Source organism: Montipora foliosa, chromosome 6 (genome assembly GCF_036669935.1).
Source record: "Montipora foliosa isolate CH-2021 chromosome 6, ASM3666993v2, whole genome shotgun sequence".
NCBI lineage: Eukaryota > Metazoa > Cnidaria > Anthozoa > Scleractinia > Acroporidae > Montipora > Montipora foliosa.
Genome location: NC_090874.1, coordinates 45,989,959 through 46,008,178, shown reverse-complemented (window position 1 = coordinate 46,008,178; position 18,220 = coordinate 45,989,959). Strand labels below are relative to the sequence as shown.

Here is an 18,220-nt window from a genome sequence, read left to right as displayed (position 1 = left end):
GTGGATGAAAGATGATATAATTAGATTATGCGGCATTCAAGGTTAGTTTATTGACAGTTAACCACATACGCACTTTGGAAAGCTCTTCGTTAAATTCAGATTCAAGTGTTTTAAGATCTCTGTTTTGCATAAGTTACACTAGCATCATCGGCAAACAAGTAGAAATGAAACTTATTGGAAGATTTATATAAATCATTGACATTCAAGATAAAAAGCAACGGTCCCAGTACGGAACCTTGAGGAACTCCGCATAGGGTTTGACTGGCGTCCGATATATAACCATTAACAGTCCTATGTTGTGTGCGACTAATTCGATATGACCTAAACCAATCGTTTACTACTCCTCTGAAGCCCTAGCTTTCAAGTTTAGAGAGAAGAATATCATATAGCCTTTTTTAAATCAATGAATAAACAACAAGTGAATTGGCCTTTATCAAAATTAGTAAGAATGTCATTTAGGATTTCAAGATTAGCGGCATGTTGTGTACTATGCCCATAATGCCTACCACGGAATCGATGTTGAGATGAATATAATATATCATGTTTGTCAATAAACTTAATGTGAGACAAAGATTAACATATATCCAATACAAGATATTACAAATGAACCCACTGGGAACGCGGAAAAATCCGAGCCCCAGATGGGATTCGAACCCACGACCCTCTGTGATTTAGTACGGATGCTTTAACCACTGAGCTACTGGAGACTCTATGGTGAGCAAGGGCGAGATGTGGGTATTTGAATCGAGCTGCATCACGCAGCCACAGAGTCAAATAGCGACTGACAGCTGGTGGTTGGTTGGCCGCATCGTTCACAGAAATACAGGCAACTGTATTTCAATGATGCTGTCAATGTGACTGCGCGATGCAGTTATGAGCTATGCTGTCAGTCGCTATTGACTCTGTGGTTGATTTCGGCTTCAACTTCTGCAGGGACGAAAGGGTCAAAATAAAAAGAACTTACCATTGGCGGATCTAAAAAAGTTCTAAAGTCATGGTCTAGTGGCGTAGAAGATATACAAGAAGCCAATATGTGTCCAACGATCAAATGAAGCTATGTTCTTCTAACCAACTGATCTATGAAACCACTGACGTTGGGAGCTGGTCATTTGTGGGTTCTAATGTTCCCGTGAGGAATGAATCAAAGATGAAATCCTGAATTTTTCACGCTTTTTTGCGCAAGTGCAAAAATTGCGTTCATAACTGCGAAGATCATAGCTTCACTTTGATTTCATATCCGCAGTTCATATATGATCCATTTCATATATATCATTTCATTGTGTCCAACGGTTGTTTATTTGGGAAGCCAACAATAGTTCTTTAAGCTTAGCTTCTGTGCGTTTAGGACAATTTTGCGTTTTTGAGGAAATTTAATTTATGCAACAATTATTTACAAACAAGAAGCTATTTCAACAAGGGGCTATTTAAAGGGAACCTCCACTAAAACAACAAAATTATAACTCCAAACCACAGAACATAATGTTTACAATTACAATTCTGCAAACAAAAACGCTGGTTATAATTTTGACTTTCAAATTTCCCCGGCGCCGCCATCTTAAATGATTGTGATAAATGATTGCCCTATTGTTCCAGAACAAACGTTCTTTGTGTCCTTAAGGACACAAATTGGATTGTGTCAGAACAATAGGGTAACCACGATACGTCACAATTATTCAAGATAGCGGCGCCCGGAATATTTGAAAGCCAAAATTACAACGAGCGTTTTTGTTTGAACAATTTTAATTGTAAACATTATGTTCTGTGGTTTAAAGTTATTTTGTTGTTTTAGTGGAGGTTCCCTTTAAAAAAGAAATATATAGGTTTCGTTTCCGGAATGGTAAGGACGAGAGAAAAGATAAAATATGTTGATTCGGCTGATTCGAATTACTACTCACAAGGTCTTGGAAATCATGGAACGCGATAACTTTGGATTTTTCAACAGTCTATCGCTTCAGTCTAACCCAAAATCATTCAGGTAGCATTTTGCATTGATTGATTTTAGATAATATTTTCTTATTTTAATTGACTGTATACTCTGTACACTAGTTACTTGTATACCTCTTCGTTCTACAATGTATTGTTTGTCAAACACAATTGAATACTTTAGCTTTCTCTACTTTTTCTCTCTTTTATACAAATTTAACCACTGCTCGCCTCGACTAGCTATTGCTAACTGCGAGCAGTGCAGATGCTTATAGCTAAGCATCGTTTATCATCCTACTTCTACATGAACTGCTTATAAAGCTAAAAGAGTTTCAAATTCAAGCGGAAAATACATAACTTCTCTGTATCCATTTTTTCTAATCGCAGTGAATGGCGACCGAGAACATTTGCCTTAGGAAAATTAAGAAATATGGGCCTGGCCTGTACTGAACTGTAACTGTATTTCAGTTAATATTTTAAACAATAAATTGAAAATGTTTCTCTTTGAACGAACATTTAGTTAATACCGCGTCGTAGGAAAACTTAAACAGACGAACATCGCGCGCAGGACGGCAAACAACAAACGGCTATCCGACGTTCAGCGTTCGCCGTTTTTGCGGTGCTTAATCTAACTACTGTTACGAGTTATCAACATTAAATATACTTGCTTTACTTAACTTTACTTTTTGCTATTTCCAAAGTGGTCACTTGTACTACTGTTACCCAGGACTTGAGGATCCAGAGATGCTGTCATGCGTGTTACACAATTCATCTGGAGAGACTGGCGTTGTGGTTCAGTTATCTTATGACACTTGATTAGGGCGGTATTCCGAAACTCTTGCATTCTTAAGGTATAAACTATAGGATTTACAAAGGAATTGGCGTAGAACAAGACATCTACGGACTGGCGGATATTAAATAAGGCCTTTGTGGATAGTGTGTTGAATCCTCTTACACCGAGGACAGCGTAGAAAAACCAGGGAAGAATGGAAAGTGTGCTGAGAGCAGTGACAACGAATAACGTGGCTGTCAATTTCCTGTCGAAGCCCCCTGCCCCAGATAGATGTGGAGGGACATTTTTTTTGACATTAAAGATAATAATTATATAGGATACTATGACGGTCGAAAGGACAATTATAATGAGTGACGCCCAAACGACGTCGGAGGCTTTTAAGTTAGTAAGGAAAAACACAGCGTCTGCAGACGCTGGAACAAGAGCTAATAGCCAAATGCAAACAACGGTCTTTAAATAAACCCAGTTCATCATTCGAGAATGTCTGAAAGGAAATAAAGTTGCATGAAGGCGTTCCAACGACAGAAAGGCAAGATTAAGCAGGGAGCAATTTGTAAAAATGTTGTCAAAGAACATGACTGTGAACTTTTTCCAACTGAATCCACTTTCAGGTTTAAAGGTTAGCGTATGGTAAATATGCAGGGGCCCTGACACAGCTCCCACCAGCAAATCAGCCACAGCCAGGTTTATGATCAGGTACGTAGTGCACTTGCGCAGATGGTGATTTCTTGCAAAGGTGATGACAGTGAAGCCGTTTATAAGAAATATGACGACAAATTCAGAGATGTAAACTGCAAGCCATAACCTTGTCGAAGGATCATGTGTTCCTGTTTCATTCGGCATTCTCAAGCTAGGCCATATTCCAATTGTCTGGCGTTGTCTCTTGTCTGTTCTAATAAGTTGACAAATCAAAAGATTAAATTTGCTGAAAAAGAAATCTCCGAGTCTTAATTTTTTAGCCGGGGCCGAAAATTTCAATTGGTTTTATCGGTACGAGTGACTGTTGTCTTTTAAGAACAGTTACTGAGACGGCAACGTTCCATCCCGTTTACGTCGTACAATGTGGATGAAATTAAAATAAATTGGTGCGAGCGGTTTCAGAGTAAAAATAGAGACTATAGGGTTCACAGTTTTACGCTCACGTTGTCGAAATCAAAACCTCGAGATTGGTGATTTCTTGTTGTTACGCAGTGTACCCCAAAAATATGTGCTAAAATGCGTGCTGCAAATGCAGCACGAATTTTTTTTGTGGCGTTGCCGTTGACGTGGCAGGTGGAAATTTGCGTTTTTCTACAAATCCAGGAAACTTGTTTTATTGTAGTTTATTTCTTGCGTTTTCTACGGATATCTACCTAGAAAATTGTCAAAAGCGAGAGACACTGTACGGTGGCCCACAAGTGCCAGGCTGCAAAGTGAAGAGTTGCCGCTAATAAAGTAAAGTTGCTGCAAATTAACGTTTCTGCAAATTTAAAATAGTTGTTGCAAATTAAAACACCAAGAGTGTGCGCGCGAACTTAAGGAAGGACAGGTACAAAACACAGGTCACAGGTCACAGGTCCCATTCACAGGTCATTGTTTTATCAATACAAACACAACCCTAACTGTTTACAAATGCTAACATTAGGCCTAATTAGGCCTAAGGTTAGCTTTAATGAATGTTTAACTACTTTCTGTATTGTTAAAACAATGACCTGTGACCCGCCTTTTGTACCTGCCCTTTCTTCAGTGCGCGCGCATACTTTTGATGTTTTAATTTGCAGCAACATTCTTTAAATTGCAGCAATTCGTTTTGTACATTTGCAGAAACTATTGTGAATTTGCTTGCGGCAACTTTATTTTATTTGCAGCAGCTGTTTCATTTGCAGCTTGTCCCTTGTTGGCCACCGTAGGAATGAGAGATATTGCATGGATTTATAACAAGCAATATTTTAAAGGGGCTCTGAATCGTCTCCATTTCACTTTCCAGCAATAATTAATAGGGGTCACCGAGTTCGTTACCCCGGCGCCACCTATATTTACTAGGTTGCCAAACACAATCTGATTCTTCGTTTTGTTTCGTCGATTTTTAATTACTTTGTTTAAGTAGTGTCTTTGTGGGTAGAGTCATCTGGTGGACACATTAGAATATTTAATTAAGCTGCAATGGCGTCGAAAGTAATTGTAATTCGAATGTCGTTTTAGTGGATCTTTAAGGAAAATATACCCTTATGGAGCCCTAGAATGGAACTTCAATTGGATAAACAAGACAGGCGGGGAGAAATAGATATCTGGCCCCGGGTTGCTCAAAGCACGGTTAGCGCTAACCAGCGTTAAATAGCTTGGAAATCTATCCTTTTGATACTTCTTAACCAACTGTTAGCGCTAACTAGGCTTTGAGCAGCTGGCCCCTGGAATCTTAAAAGCGACGGGTGATGGTCTTCCACAACAATAGCATCTTTCGCCGTAGGATATCACAAAGTGAGCTTTACTTCTAATATTATTTTACGAACCAAATGTCAAATTCTGTATGGGTGTAAAAGGAATTGAACGCCTTGAAGGCATCAAAGTGTTTACTGAAGTCCCATCTCAGTTAGCTGGCAATTTACATTTAATTTACTTCTCTCTGCACAGTTTTAAGGTAAACAAATTAATTGAAAATGTGACAGTGAAGAATTATTGGAAAGAAAGCTTGTTGTCTATTTTGTGCTTTGTTATTCACGGAAAAGGTTCTTCCAAAAAGGGTTTGATCTGAAGTTTATTTAATCACAGATTGTGTTTCTTGTTTGCACGCACGCAATTAAAATAGGAAGTTTTTTTTTTGTTTGTTTCAATAAATTTTACGCTGGAAAAGGCTTTTGTGACACTTTTCGTCCAAATAAACGGCCAAAAATAAAGCTTTTTAACGACCTTTTTAAGTGGAATATTTTTTCTACTTTAATATTATCTGTCAAAAATTTGCATAATAAGCTTGAAATAAACACACTCAAGAAATTTAGTTGCATTTACCTCTTCGTCTAGTTCTCGTTAACATTGTACTTTCTTCAGGTAATAAAACAATTTGAAATTTGACTAATTCTTGTTGGTCAAGAATTATTTAAAAGAAAGCTTGTTGTCCATTTTTTGCCTCATTATTGAAAGAAATGGTTCTATAGTAAAGGAATGGATCAACATTGCTTCAGACAAGATTGCTTCCCGACCCAACATTGCTTCCCGAACCAACAGATGAAATGTAAATATTCAGTTAAATATTACAACAAAATTAAAAAGGGAAAGACGAAAGTGTCTTAGCTAAAACGTACGTTGTTAAACTCTGAAAGCGACGAACGATTAACATTCTTCCCCGTAGTTCATTCAATGTAAACAGGAACCTTGACACAAGGTCATCACGTGCACCCTTGTGGGTGCCTAGCACGTGGTCAATTTCTTCCTTTTGACATAACATCGTGACCTTCCCTTGATTCATAGAAGTCAGAGACGAGACTGCAGAAATTTTAGTGTCCCTTAGAAAATGGTGACCTTTTCATTGACTGCTTTGAGTTCGTTTCTTATGCCTCAGATACTGGAAGAGTATTGACTTAACCTTTTATCGTTTCGTTTTGGTTGTAGCAAGCTCCATGCAATTGTCAATGCAAATATCAAAATAAACAATCGTTTTTACCCCATCGTATGTGGATTAAAAGCCATTTTTAGTTGTATTAACGAGAGTACATTTTTGCTGTTTTTTTTTCTGCTGGAAGTTATTTTTGCGGATCAAGTACCATCCGCAAAATCCACAAAAATTAAACCCCGCAAAATAAAAGTGCTAATCCGCTAACTCCCAGCTTTTGCGATACTATTTGCTGCAAACGTAAAACCAAAAATTTTTTTTTACCTGTCATCAGATTAGAATGAAAAGAAGAGGAATTATGAAGCGGAAACAATATGTTCAGTCCTTCCTTAGTGTGTGGCATAAACGTTTGCTTAGTGCAAACATGCATGCATGACATGAAGGAAAGCGTCCGTCACAGCAATTTGCAGTTAGTTTTTTTGCAGACCATTTCATTTAAAGGGGCTATGTCACGTTATTTTAGGGTATTGCGGGGATATCTTTAGTTAATCTCGAGTTAACTCGAAAATAGTAATGAGGAATTCCTTTACAGATAAAATTATCGTTACATCACAAACTAAATGATTCTGAGAAAAAAGACGACCGTTATCCAGGCGATTTCTCGTAATCTTGAAAAACTTCGTGCCGACCTTTCTCAAGATTACCTAAATGTAATGCACCTATCAATGTTAAGGCCGAGTGCATTCATGTCATCCGTGCTTCTCTTTCCTTTTGCAGTATTTCTTTTATGTTGTTCAACAGTTTTAAGTGGTTATTGCAATGTTTCATTCTCCTATTTGGGCATTTTGCGAATTATGGAATTATATAATTTTGCGTGACATAGCCCCTTTAAGAAGAAACGAGTGAGTTTCACTCACGAGCGTGTCTTTTTATCTATAGACTGAATTTATTACCAAAGCTTAAAAAAATAAAAGACCTCAAAATGGGACAGGACATTACAAAATAATTAAACGTGTGAACGTGTGAGGCAAAGAGCCTTTGCTGGCACGACGTCTGGGTGACCCTTCAAATGGTCTTAATGACCCCCCACTTGAAAAAATTAACTGGAACGCTGCAGTTCAATACTACCCAACTCAGTGGCTTCTGTTTTTGTGTAACACGTGACACAGGTAACCCAGTGTACGCTCACGGAGAGTCTAGTCTCACATGTGAAAGATAAAAGCAATATCCTCACTGCATGCGGTTAAGGTATGATTTTTTACAAAAAGGAAATTCCTAGTATTTCATCAGTATGTATAAAATAATGAGTTTTTTTACATAGAAAATAGTTATATTGTTTTTCCTGGTGAAGACGAATGCTAAGTATATACCACACAAAATGAATAACTAACAGATCAAATACCGTTCATTACGTACTGACGAAATCAAATGATTCCGACCAAGGGAGCCTACTTTTGGCATCCATTTGATCGGAAGTGAATAATAATCAGTTTCTAATCACCTCACAGTCAGCAGAGTAAAACGTATTACTGAGGGGTTGTTTATACTAACAAAAGAAATAACGACTTTCGATTTTCTTCAATGGAGACCACTTGTGACGCGATGATTAACGTATTTCGCTAAGAATATCCACTTCATTTCCGAAATAGTTAACACTTTGTCTAGTAAAGTTAATAGCTGAGAGCGATAAAAGTTATGACCAAATAAATTAAAATCTTTTTTGTTGAGCGCGTTTTAAGGCTTTCGTTCAGAGCTGGTTCTTTCCACCTGCCTCGTGCTGAACAACAACTCTCTCTCCTTTCCCCAGATCAAATGTAGAATCCAATTTTTTGACACCATAGAGAATAGCATATAAAATAAGAACAACTTGATACTCGTTTGGAAACTCTTATGTCCGATAAGGTTACGTCTTTTATGGAAACGTTGTCACTCCACTAAGTTTTTTTTTTGGCGACCGGAATTTTATGGATTAAATTTAAACCATATCGTCTCTAAATTTTGGATGCACTGGCCTAACAAGCTGAAGTCACAGGCCCTTTATCTCGAACAAAAAATTATTTTATCCAGGATATACAGACGAAAAATACAATCAACTTACTGGTCGTTTTCTTCACTGCAAATTTGCACCGTGAAACGACAATGTCATTGTAAATTTGCATAAAATGACAACCACTTTTCTTTCACAAATTAGTTGGCGAGTCTATTTTTTTTTTTCGCCTTTCAATTAAGTTTACATCGGACCGTCAAAGTTAAATATAATCGAAAAACTCCACCACACACTGTATCTCATTCATCTCTCTGTATTAAGGAAGACTTGAAATGTGGACAAACGATTACAATTCAGTTGGTCGACCGTGTCTTCCTTTTACTTTAATTTTGAGCCTTGTATTTATAATAATAATTTTTTTTATAAAAGAAAAACAAAAGAAAGAAAGAAAGTTCATTTACGTGTCAAGTCTTGTAGTGCTGGAGTACTAATTGGGGACACTGTTAACTGAACTCAACAAATTAACGCAAATTGTGGCTTCCTCGTACGCGCACTTGGCGTCCCGAAGAGTTTCAACAAATCCAGACGTCGTTGTTATTCGCAAGATAAAACAAAGCATTTATTTCAGAGCTTGAGATAACAACTTAGTACCACTTAACGGCGGCTGGAACACTACATAGAACACATCATACATGTAGAGTGTAAAACAACATGGCGGGAAGCACTACTTCTCGACGCGGTTACCTAGCTGATTGGCGAAAACCGCAGACACTTAATTTATTACAGGTTTACAAGCTCCACTTTCCCACAGAAGTTTGGGACCAATCAAATGAACGCGAACCTTCTAGGAGTTGCTTCGCCGTGAGTCCTCTTGACAATTCGTCTACTGGATTACTGTGAGACTCGACATAGTACCAGGGGCTATGATCAGTCAGGTCACGGATCTGTTGTACCCTATTAGCGACATACACATGGAAATGTCTGGCGTCATCGTTGACATATCCAAGGACTGCTTGTACTCTAGCTCGTTTCTCACAAAATCACTCATTTTTGCTGAGATGGTAGCCGCAGCCAACTCCAGTAACGGTTGGCACAGATTTAAGCCCCCTCATCTACATAGAAATTCTTGCGTATGAATGTAGGTGCATCGGCACCGAATTCTTCTTCACCATTATCTGCTGCTCGTCTGATCCCAACGTGCGCACAAGCTGGGGAGCTGCTGGCGCCGAACAGATGAGCTTTCATACGGAACTCAGCTACTTCCTTTGACGGGTCTCCGCTCAGCCACCAAAAGAAACGCAATAGGTCTCTATGTTTTTTCCCAGACCACAAACTGATGGAACATGCTCTTTACGTCCGTCCTCCTTAAGGCAACACTTTCTTGGCGAAAACGACACAGGATCTCGAAAAGATCATTCATAAAATCAGGACTTTGCAGCTGGTAGTCATTGAGGCTGACACCATTGTACTGCGCTGAACAGTCAAATACTGCGCGTATCTGTCCTGGTTTCTTGGGATGGTAGACTCCTGTATGAGGATTATAGTTGACTTTGCTATCTTGTACTTCAAGACGATCAGCAAGGACTCTTTCTGCACATTGAGAAGTTAGGTCCTTTATAAAGGTCTGGTAGTCTGTGAAGAACTTCGGATTCTTTTTTAATTTTGCATTCAGTTGGTTCCATCTTTTTACAACAAGCTGACGGTTGTTGGCAAGACACATATTTTCAAACTTCAAGGGAAGTGGCATTTCATACCGTCCATCAGATTGCGTCTTTACACCATTCTCCAGGATCCTCAGAAATCTCTCATCTTCCACGGAATAGGGTTTCTTCTCGTCACTTGTGTCAGTAAAGTCAGTTTCCATCACACGGAAATTTTCTCTGGGTCAATGATCTCTTTAGCCTTTGTAGAGAATGCAAATCCGCTTGGAATTTCTGACACTTCGATTCTATTGCAAACATCGTCTTCTCTATCCTCTGTGTTACTTGACTTGCAGACTCTTCCGATCAGACACCAACCAAGAGGGGTTTCTCAGAGCATACTATTTCTCTCGGTCGGCTAGCCTTTGGACAATTGTTACCATTCAAGATAGAGATTTCTGCGTCTGGATGGTATGGTGCTAATCTATCAGCAAAACTGTTCAGCTGTTCCCATTCTCTCGCAACTTCAAGCTTTGGAATTTGTGACCGATTGGCTGAAACATCTCCTATGCTGAAGGCCACTGGCATCTTCACAACACATTCTCTGCGGTAATCCAGGACTTCCAATCCGGAGATCTTGCTGGTTTTCACTCTTGCGTTCTACTCTTGCATTGTCGTCAACAGGAGTTCAGTTGATGGACCTTCCAGATTGAGCCGTTTGCTCAAAGTCTGGGACACAAAACTGACATTTGAATGGTCGTCAAGGACTGCATACTGCAAGATTTCTTTTTCTGGCTGGCCCACTGGCCTGACCGATACTGGTACAATCAAGGTGTGATCAAATCGACCACCTTTGTCAGGAAGCATACATGCCCTCACACAATTGGAAACGACGACATCGACTTGTGATTGTCCCTTTTGAAGGCAGGTTGGGTGCTGGGCTGCATCCCTGAGCACGTTTTACACTTGGACCTTTCTTTGCAATCTTTCACTTGGCGACTCTTACTGATTGAAAAGCCCGTACACAAACGTTCACGAAAGAAATTGTTTCTCGTTTCGCTGAATGGCTTCTTGCAGAAATCTTGACAGTCATCTAACTTATGTCCTTGACCACAGAACAGATATTTGCTTGAGTCAGTTGAACAAGAACGCTTTTGCTTGTTCGGCTCCTTGGGGTTCGGTTCATGGTTGACACCACTCTTGCCATATGTAGGCAGTGAACTAGCCATGTTCTTTTAATACTTTGCTTTCTGATTCCTTTGAGGCTTTTGTGTGGTTGGTGTGATCATGCCTTCAAGTTCCGGAATATTCCCTCCTTCTACTGCCTCTCTGACAAATTCAGTAAACTTGAGAAAGGAAAGATAACTGGCTTCACCATTAGCGTGCCTCCATTGTTTAATTACATTTCTCCACTTGACTTCCAGATAGTAGGGTAGTTTGGCTAACAGTTTCACCTTTTTCTTTGGATAGTCTAAGATGGAAAGTCCTGGAATAGTTTCCCTTGCTGCTAAAACCTTATCCAGTAGGTCTGAAAACTCTCTCAGGCTGTACTGACAACATTGCAATTTCCATACATCTCCTCCAACACAGATCTGGCCTTCTGGTATGCATCTTCTGTTCCAATCAGAAGATAATGTTCTACAACTTGCTTTGGTTTTCCTGCTACATGCTTATTCAAAAGGTTTAACTAGATATCAGGTTCAAGTGGCCTGGAATGCACTATGGAATTAAAGGCACTTTCCCATACAGAATATTGTAGCGGGTGACCACTAAATACAGAGATTGAACGCTTAGGCAAGAGTCCCCAGACAAACAGCTGTTTGCTGACAGTACTTTGTTCCAAATTTGCTTCGGTTAGTTTGCCCATGCACCTTTCCAATGAGGAAGCTACCGTGCTTTTCCTAACCTTCACCGACGGAGTGTCCTTGACCTCTGGGATGAAAAGACTGGTAAACAGGTGTAGTGATAGCTGACATGATTGGTGAGGGATCAATTAAATTCCTTGTAATAACGGAATAATTTCTTGCTGGAGAGATAGTTTGAAAGTTAGGTAATTCTTCTTGAGTAGGGTAACTAAGCTCAGGTTCAAGGTAATGACCGGAATATACAGTCTGTGTTACAGCTCCTGGAGGGAATGAAGGTGCTGGGGCTCGCAAACTACATGTTGTAGACTGAGGTGTAGATGTGGTAGTAAGAACTGGTGCTTAGGAAGCTTAAGGATGGACTGCTATGTTACCCACACTAGTACTTGTAGTCACAGTTTCGTTTGTGAACTAGAGTCTGTTTTGTCAGTTTTTCCTGTGATGTTTCAAACTGAAAAACTTTAATTCTAGGAATGCGAGCCTTAGTTCATGTAATCAGCTGTGCACCGTATGTTTAGACAAAATTTTTTTTTTGACCAATCCAGGCAGAGATTTACGATTCCTCATGTAATGGAAACATATAGTTGCCAGTTCAATTTGCTGTTTTTAATTCCTAGGAAAAAGCTTATCTTGTTTGTATTTACAACACAGAAAAGCATTCATTAGAAAGTGAAAGCGAAATTACGGAAACGAAGGAAAGTTATCAGTTCCTTCCGATATACTGCATACAGGCATCCGGTTTAATTAAATCCTCCTTAATATGAGGTCCTTCATCGAACGGCAAAGGTTGACAACACCATGAACGCTTCAGCGTATTGAAGTGATATTTACAAGGGCTTGAAAGGAAAAAGGCGATCCCCCACTTGTCTGAAGCAAATTTAGGTTTGGCGAGCACTTAATACAGCTGTAAGGTGTCTTCTTCCTTGAGCAAGGAATATTGCATAAAGCAACCCGGTACTTCACAGCAAAGGGCTTCGTATGGAGAAGTATGGCGGACAGTACCAGCAACCATACTCCAAGTTCCAGTAGTGGCATTTTAACGGAACCATTGCAATTGGATACTTGGTATTGGATCATCCGTGGTATTTCCTAAGACTGCTAAAGTCTATTAAGGCTTGACCAATCTAATTGTTATGCATATTTTTATTTAAAGGGAAGCATTTGTCCAATGTCCACTGAAACTTAACAGAAAGTTTCTTATTGGTGTTCTTATTAAATTAACAAAATATTTTGCATCGCGTTTTGGTCACGTGATCTTGAAACAACCTTTAACGTTTATATCCTTTCCTCAAAAATGGGGAACATTTATACTTCAAAATTTTGAAAACGTTTGGCATAAACACGTTTAGTACAACTGTGCCTACCGCATGCCGCCTTTTAATGTGGTACTCCGTATTTTCCTTTTAAGATATTTGGATGTTTATCATGTCACGTGACCTATTTTCTTCAATTGTTCATTGCTCTTAACATGTGGACATGATTAAAAGGCGGTATGACAAAGCCCTTACAAGGGGTCATCGCATAATCAAGAAACAAGATTGATATAATGTAGCTGAATGTTCAGCATTTTTTGAATAAAAAATATAACTGTTATAAGTCGATTTCGGTTACGTGACAAAAATGTGGTACGGAACATTTTGGAAAAGTTATACCAATACCGATAACTAACTGCCTGCGACGTTTCATAGGCCCTGGACAAATGCTTTCCCTTCAAATAAAAATAAGCATAATAATTAGGCTGGTCAAGCCTTAATAAAATTGAGTGGTGCTTCTTAATACAAGGATACTTTTACGCGGTTCAAACTATACCAGAACTTAGGAAGTGATCTCGGTATCCAAAAAGAAAATTGGGGGTAACCACGTATTTTTCAGAGATAATTCAGCTTTTATTTGGAAAAGAACGCCATACATTGCTTTGTATTTCATAGCTTTTTACAAATATTGTTGAATAATTATCTTCGAAAAATGCGTGGTTACTCCCAATTTTCTTTTTGGATTCCAATAACACTTGCTAAGATCTTCTTTTGCCGCATATTCAGTAAACCAATGAAGTTTCCGAAATTTCCCAGGTATATTTTAGAGCCGGATGAAAAGAATTGACGGAGGTTATAAAATGATCGAGTTCTTCTCTGCTGGATGAAGTAGCGCTGATACAATCGTCGATGTAGCGACCGTAGAGTTCAGGTTTGGGGCCGTCGTACTGATTAAAAAATTGGTGTTCAACATATCCTACAAAAATATTGGCATAGCTAGGTCCCATTCTTGTGCCCATCGCTACACCATTAATTTGTTTGTAATAGTTGCCGGCGAATGAAAAACAATTTAAGCGTTAAAACTAGTTCGGCAAGGCGGAGGAGCGTTTCCGAGCTTGGTTCTTTGACAGTGCGTTGATCGATAAAAGTGTTTAAGTGCTCGAAGACCTTCGCTATTGGGAATAACTGTGTACAGAGATATATCATATCGTATCATATCATATATCTTCATTTACCCTCGGATTTTTAGAGTAGCTTGGTGTAGCTAATATCTCCGAGAATTTACCCTCCCAACCATGATACATCACAGAAGACAGACCACAACACCGGGAACTACATGCCCTACACTTTACGACAAGTGTGCGGGTTCTTTTACGTCCCACAGGATTATGAACATTGAAGGGTTGTGAGACGGGACCTCCGGCTTATCGTCCCTATCCGAGAAGACTAGAGAGTCTAACCATTTGCAGATGTAATTACAAAGGCAGCACTTTCTCCTCAGTTATTTAAAGACCCTGAGTGTTGGTCCGGCCGGAGTTGAACTCACGACCTCCCGCGTGACAGCCCGTGCTCAACCAACTGAGCCACCGGTGCGCGGTGTAATGTAATGTCCATGGTGAAAATAAGTTTGTCTTGGCCGGAGAAATTGAAATCGCGGAAAATTTTTAGTGGGTGTGTACTGTCTTTAATGTATGATGGCAAAGATTTGACGATTGGCGTCATAATCCTGTCTAATATAAGTCGCTAGAAATGAGTTCGGTGGGCCAACTACAGGCAGAAACGATAGGGCGACCTGGGTTGTTAGGTTTGTGAATTTTGGCAAGAAGTAAATGCACGAAGTTCTAGGGGTGTTGATGATGAGATTAGTGGCAGTGTCCGGTAATTCTTGATTAACTATGAGATTCTGAATGGTGTCTTTGACAAGTTTTTGATTTTTGGAAGTGAGATCTTTCTGGATTTTGGCATGAAACGAGGTATCTGAAAGTTGCCGCAAAGCTTCTTTTTGGTAAGGGTGGGACCGCCAAACAACTACCGCGCCGCCTTTGTCGGCCGATTTGACAACTATGTCATTGCGTTTACTAAGATTTTTAAGCGCCGGTCACTCTTCCGAGGAAAGGTTGGAAAATTTAGTGTTACTATTGAATTTAAGTTGTGAATGTCGTGACGGCATTTTTTGGTGAAAAAATCTAAAGAGGCAAATTGTCCCTCTGGGGGAGTCCATTTAGATTGGCGAACTTGAAGTGTTTCAAATATATCTTTGTTAGAAGTGTCCGAATCGTCCTCTTTGTCATGAAAAAAGGCTTTTAACTGAACGCCGCGAAGGAATGTTTCAACACCTTGCTTAATAGAAAATTCGTTGGTACGTTTGGTAATAGGGACAAAATTTAAGCCCTTACTGAGAACAGATTTCTCTGAGTCAGTAAGCGGAAGATTTTCTGGAATTGTAACTACGGTATTATGGCTATGCAATGTAGTGTCGTCGGTAATTTGCCGACCTATTAATTGTTGAAGTTTTAGAGTCTTGGTTTGGTGTGAATGGTCAGTCCAGAATTAAGTTGTCGGATTTTAGCGCGAATCGATTGTAATAAAACTTGTTTGTCAAGTACGTTTCGTTTTCGGCACATGGCTGTAATTGTGATCCTCATAATATTACGTGAAAAAGAATTTTGCGCGCATCGAATTTGGTGAAGATATTGATTCGAGTGAGAGAATGTGGACGCTTGAAAGTTTGAGCGAAAACCTTTAGGAATGACTTTAGAATTGAGGCAACAGCCGATGAAATTGATGTGACTACAAAACCTAGTTTTGGCAAAAATGTGAGTGGCTAAACGGAAAGCTAAGTTGCTGCTAAGTGTGGGAAAAGGAAAAAGACAACTTACGATTTCCTGGCGTAGCTCCTTGGTGAGTTTCTTCAAGCTTAAACTTGTCAAAGACACCATTCAGAATCTCATAGTTAATGAAGAATTACCGGACACTGCCACTAATCTCATCATCAACACCCCTATAACTTCGTGCATTTACGTCTTGCCTAAAATTCACAAACCTAACAACCCAGGTCGCCCTATCGTTTCTGCCTGTAGTTGGCAGACCGAATTTATTTCTAGCTACTTAAACAGGATTATGACGCCAATCGTCAAATCTTTGCCATCATACATTAAATATAGTACACACGCACTAAAAATTTTCCGCGATTTCAATTTCTCCGGCCAACACAAACTTATTTTCACCATGGACATTACATCTCTGTACACAGTCATTCCCAATAGCGAAGGTCTTCAAGCACTTAAACACTTTTTCGATCAACGCACTGTCAAAGAACCAAGCTCGGAAACGCTCCTCCTCCTTGCCGAACTAGTTTTAACGCTTAATTGTTTTTCATTCGCCGGCAACTATTACAAAAAAAATTAATGGTGTAGCGATGGGCACAAGAATGGGACCTAGCTATGCCAATCTTTTTGTAGGATATGTTGAACACCAATTTTTTAATCAGTACGACGGCCCCAAACCTGAACTCTACGGCCGCTACATCGACGATTGTATCAGCGCTATTTCATCCAGCAGAGAAGAACTCGATCATTTTATAACCTCCGTCAATTCTTTTCATCCGGCTCTAAAATATACCTGGGAAATTTCGGAAACTTCATTGGCTTTCCTAGATATCAAAGTTTCTATTAGTGGCAACGTGCTATGTACCAGTGTGCACTACAAACCTACAGATTCTCACAGTTATTTGTTGTATTCATCATCACATCCATCACATGTCAAGAACTCCATTCCTTATTCTCAATTTCTTAGACTTCGACGTCTAATGTAGTGATGACTCCGATTTTTTCAGCAAATCAGAGGAGATGTGCCAGTTCTTCGAAAAACGTGGCTATCCTGTCTCTGTGGTCAAAGCGGGCCATCATCGCGCCCAACAATTTGATCGACAGTCATCACTACAAACGTCACAAAAAAGATAAGAATGACAGAATTCCATTGACCCTCACTTTCCATCCTCATAATCACGCAGTCAAAAGTATCATTCTTAATAATTTTAAATTTCTCCAAAATGATCCCGAGACTGGTAGAATCTTTTCGCAACCTCCATTTATTTCATTCAAACGCGACAAAAACGTAGGCAACTTTTTAGTTAGAAGCGCCCTCAAAACTAACGAGCAACCCGGCACTTTTAAATGCGCGCGCTCACGATGCAAAACTTGTCTTTTCATTGTTAACACTAGCAAGATATCGGGACCTAAGCGATCTGTTAAGATCACCGATCGTTTCACATGTACCTCCGCAAATGTCATTTATTGCATAACCTGTACGTTATGCTATAAATTATACATTGGCGAGACAGGTAGACGACTAGGTGACCGATTCCGCGATCACCTTCGCGATGTTGAGAAGAATGACAAAGATGCATCTAAGCCAGTCGCTCGTCATTTTAATCTCCCTAACCACTCCAAAAAACACATGGCAATCTGCGGCCTTTCCCTATATCTAGGTACTATATCCTATTTTTCACGTTGCCATGTTACCACCAATAGCGTAGCTCCTACTCTACTATAAAAACTACACGTAACCCATAATTCCTCGATTCGCTCTGAAGAAGGGCTAACGCTCGAAACGTCAGCTTTTAGAATCTCTGTACGGTGGCCAATTTACATTATCAACTCCGTTGATAAAACCAAATTTTTGTATATTACTTCCCCACCGACGCAGCACCACAGTTTCTTTAGAAACTACCCCCTTCATTCACAGAAACAATAATCGATAATACGAAGATAGTGATCCGAAAACTTTCCGAGATGCAGTCGTCACGAGAGCCCACCCACCCACTCACGCAAGAAATCGAAACTTTCGCCGGTATGCGCGATGCCGTACCTGACGGATCGCAAAAGAAAGAAATAAAACCTAAAAAATGATTTTAAGTGATATTTTATCCCAATTTTTTTCTCGCTATTTTCAAAGAAATACAGGCCTTATATCAATGGCACTCAAGTTTCCCTCTTAGTCAAATTCACGCAATCACATACAGAAATCTAACTGGAAAGGAAAAACAATCCTAGCCCCAACGCCAGCAGTTGTTGTCAACTCAGTTCTATAATTGGGTGAATGCACATAGACAAGTAATTACTGGCTTGCCATGTGGCAATCCAGTCAAAAACGGAGAGGCATTTTTTCGTTTTTTAATTTTTTTCCTGTGTCGAAATTCGGGAAGTTGTACAATAGGGTTTTTCCGGTAACTCCC

At 39.5% G+C, this 18,220-nt stretch overlaps 1 protein-coding gene across 1 annotated transcript; it reads right to left on the bottom strand.

Annotated features, from left to right (window-relative positions):
* Positions 1-9,538: 9,538 nt before the first annotated feature.
* Positions 9,539-10,093, bottom strand: LOC138005629 (uncharacterized). Its single transcript, XM_068851829.1, has one exon. The coding sequence runs from the start codon at positions 10,091-10,093 to the stop codon at positions 9,539-9,541; it is 555 nt and encodes a 184-aa protein (XP_068707930.1).
* Positions 10,094-18,220: the final 8,127 nt, after the last annotated feature.

Excerpts from the sequence above, each read along its gene's own strand:
- LOC138005629 (XM_068851829.1), bottom strand. The coding sequence starts at position 10,093 with ATGGAAACTGACTTTACTGACACAAGTGACGAGAAGAAACCCTATTCC.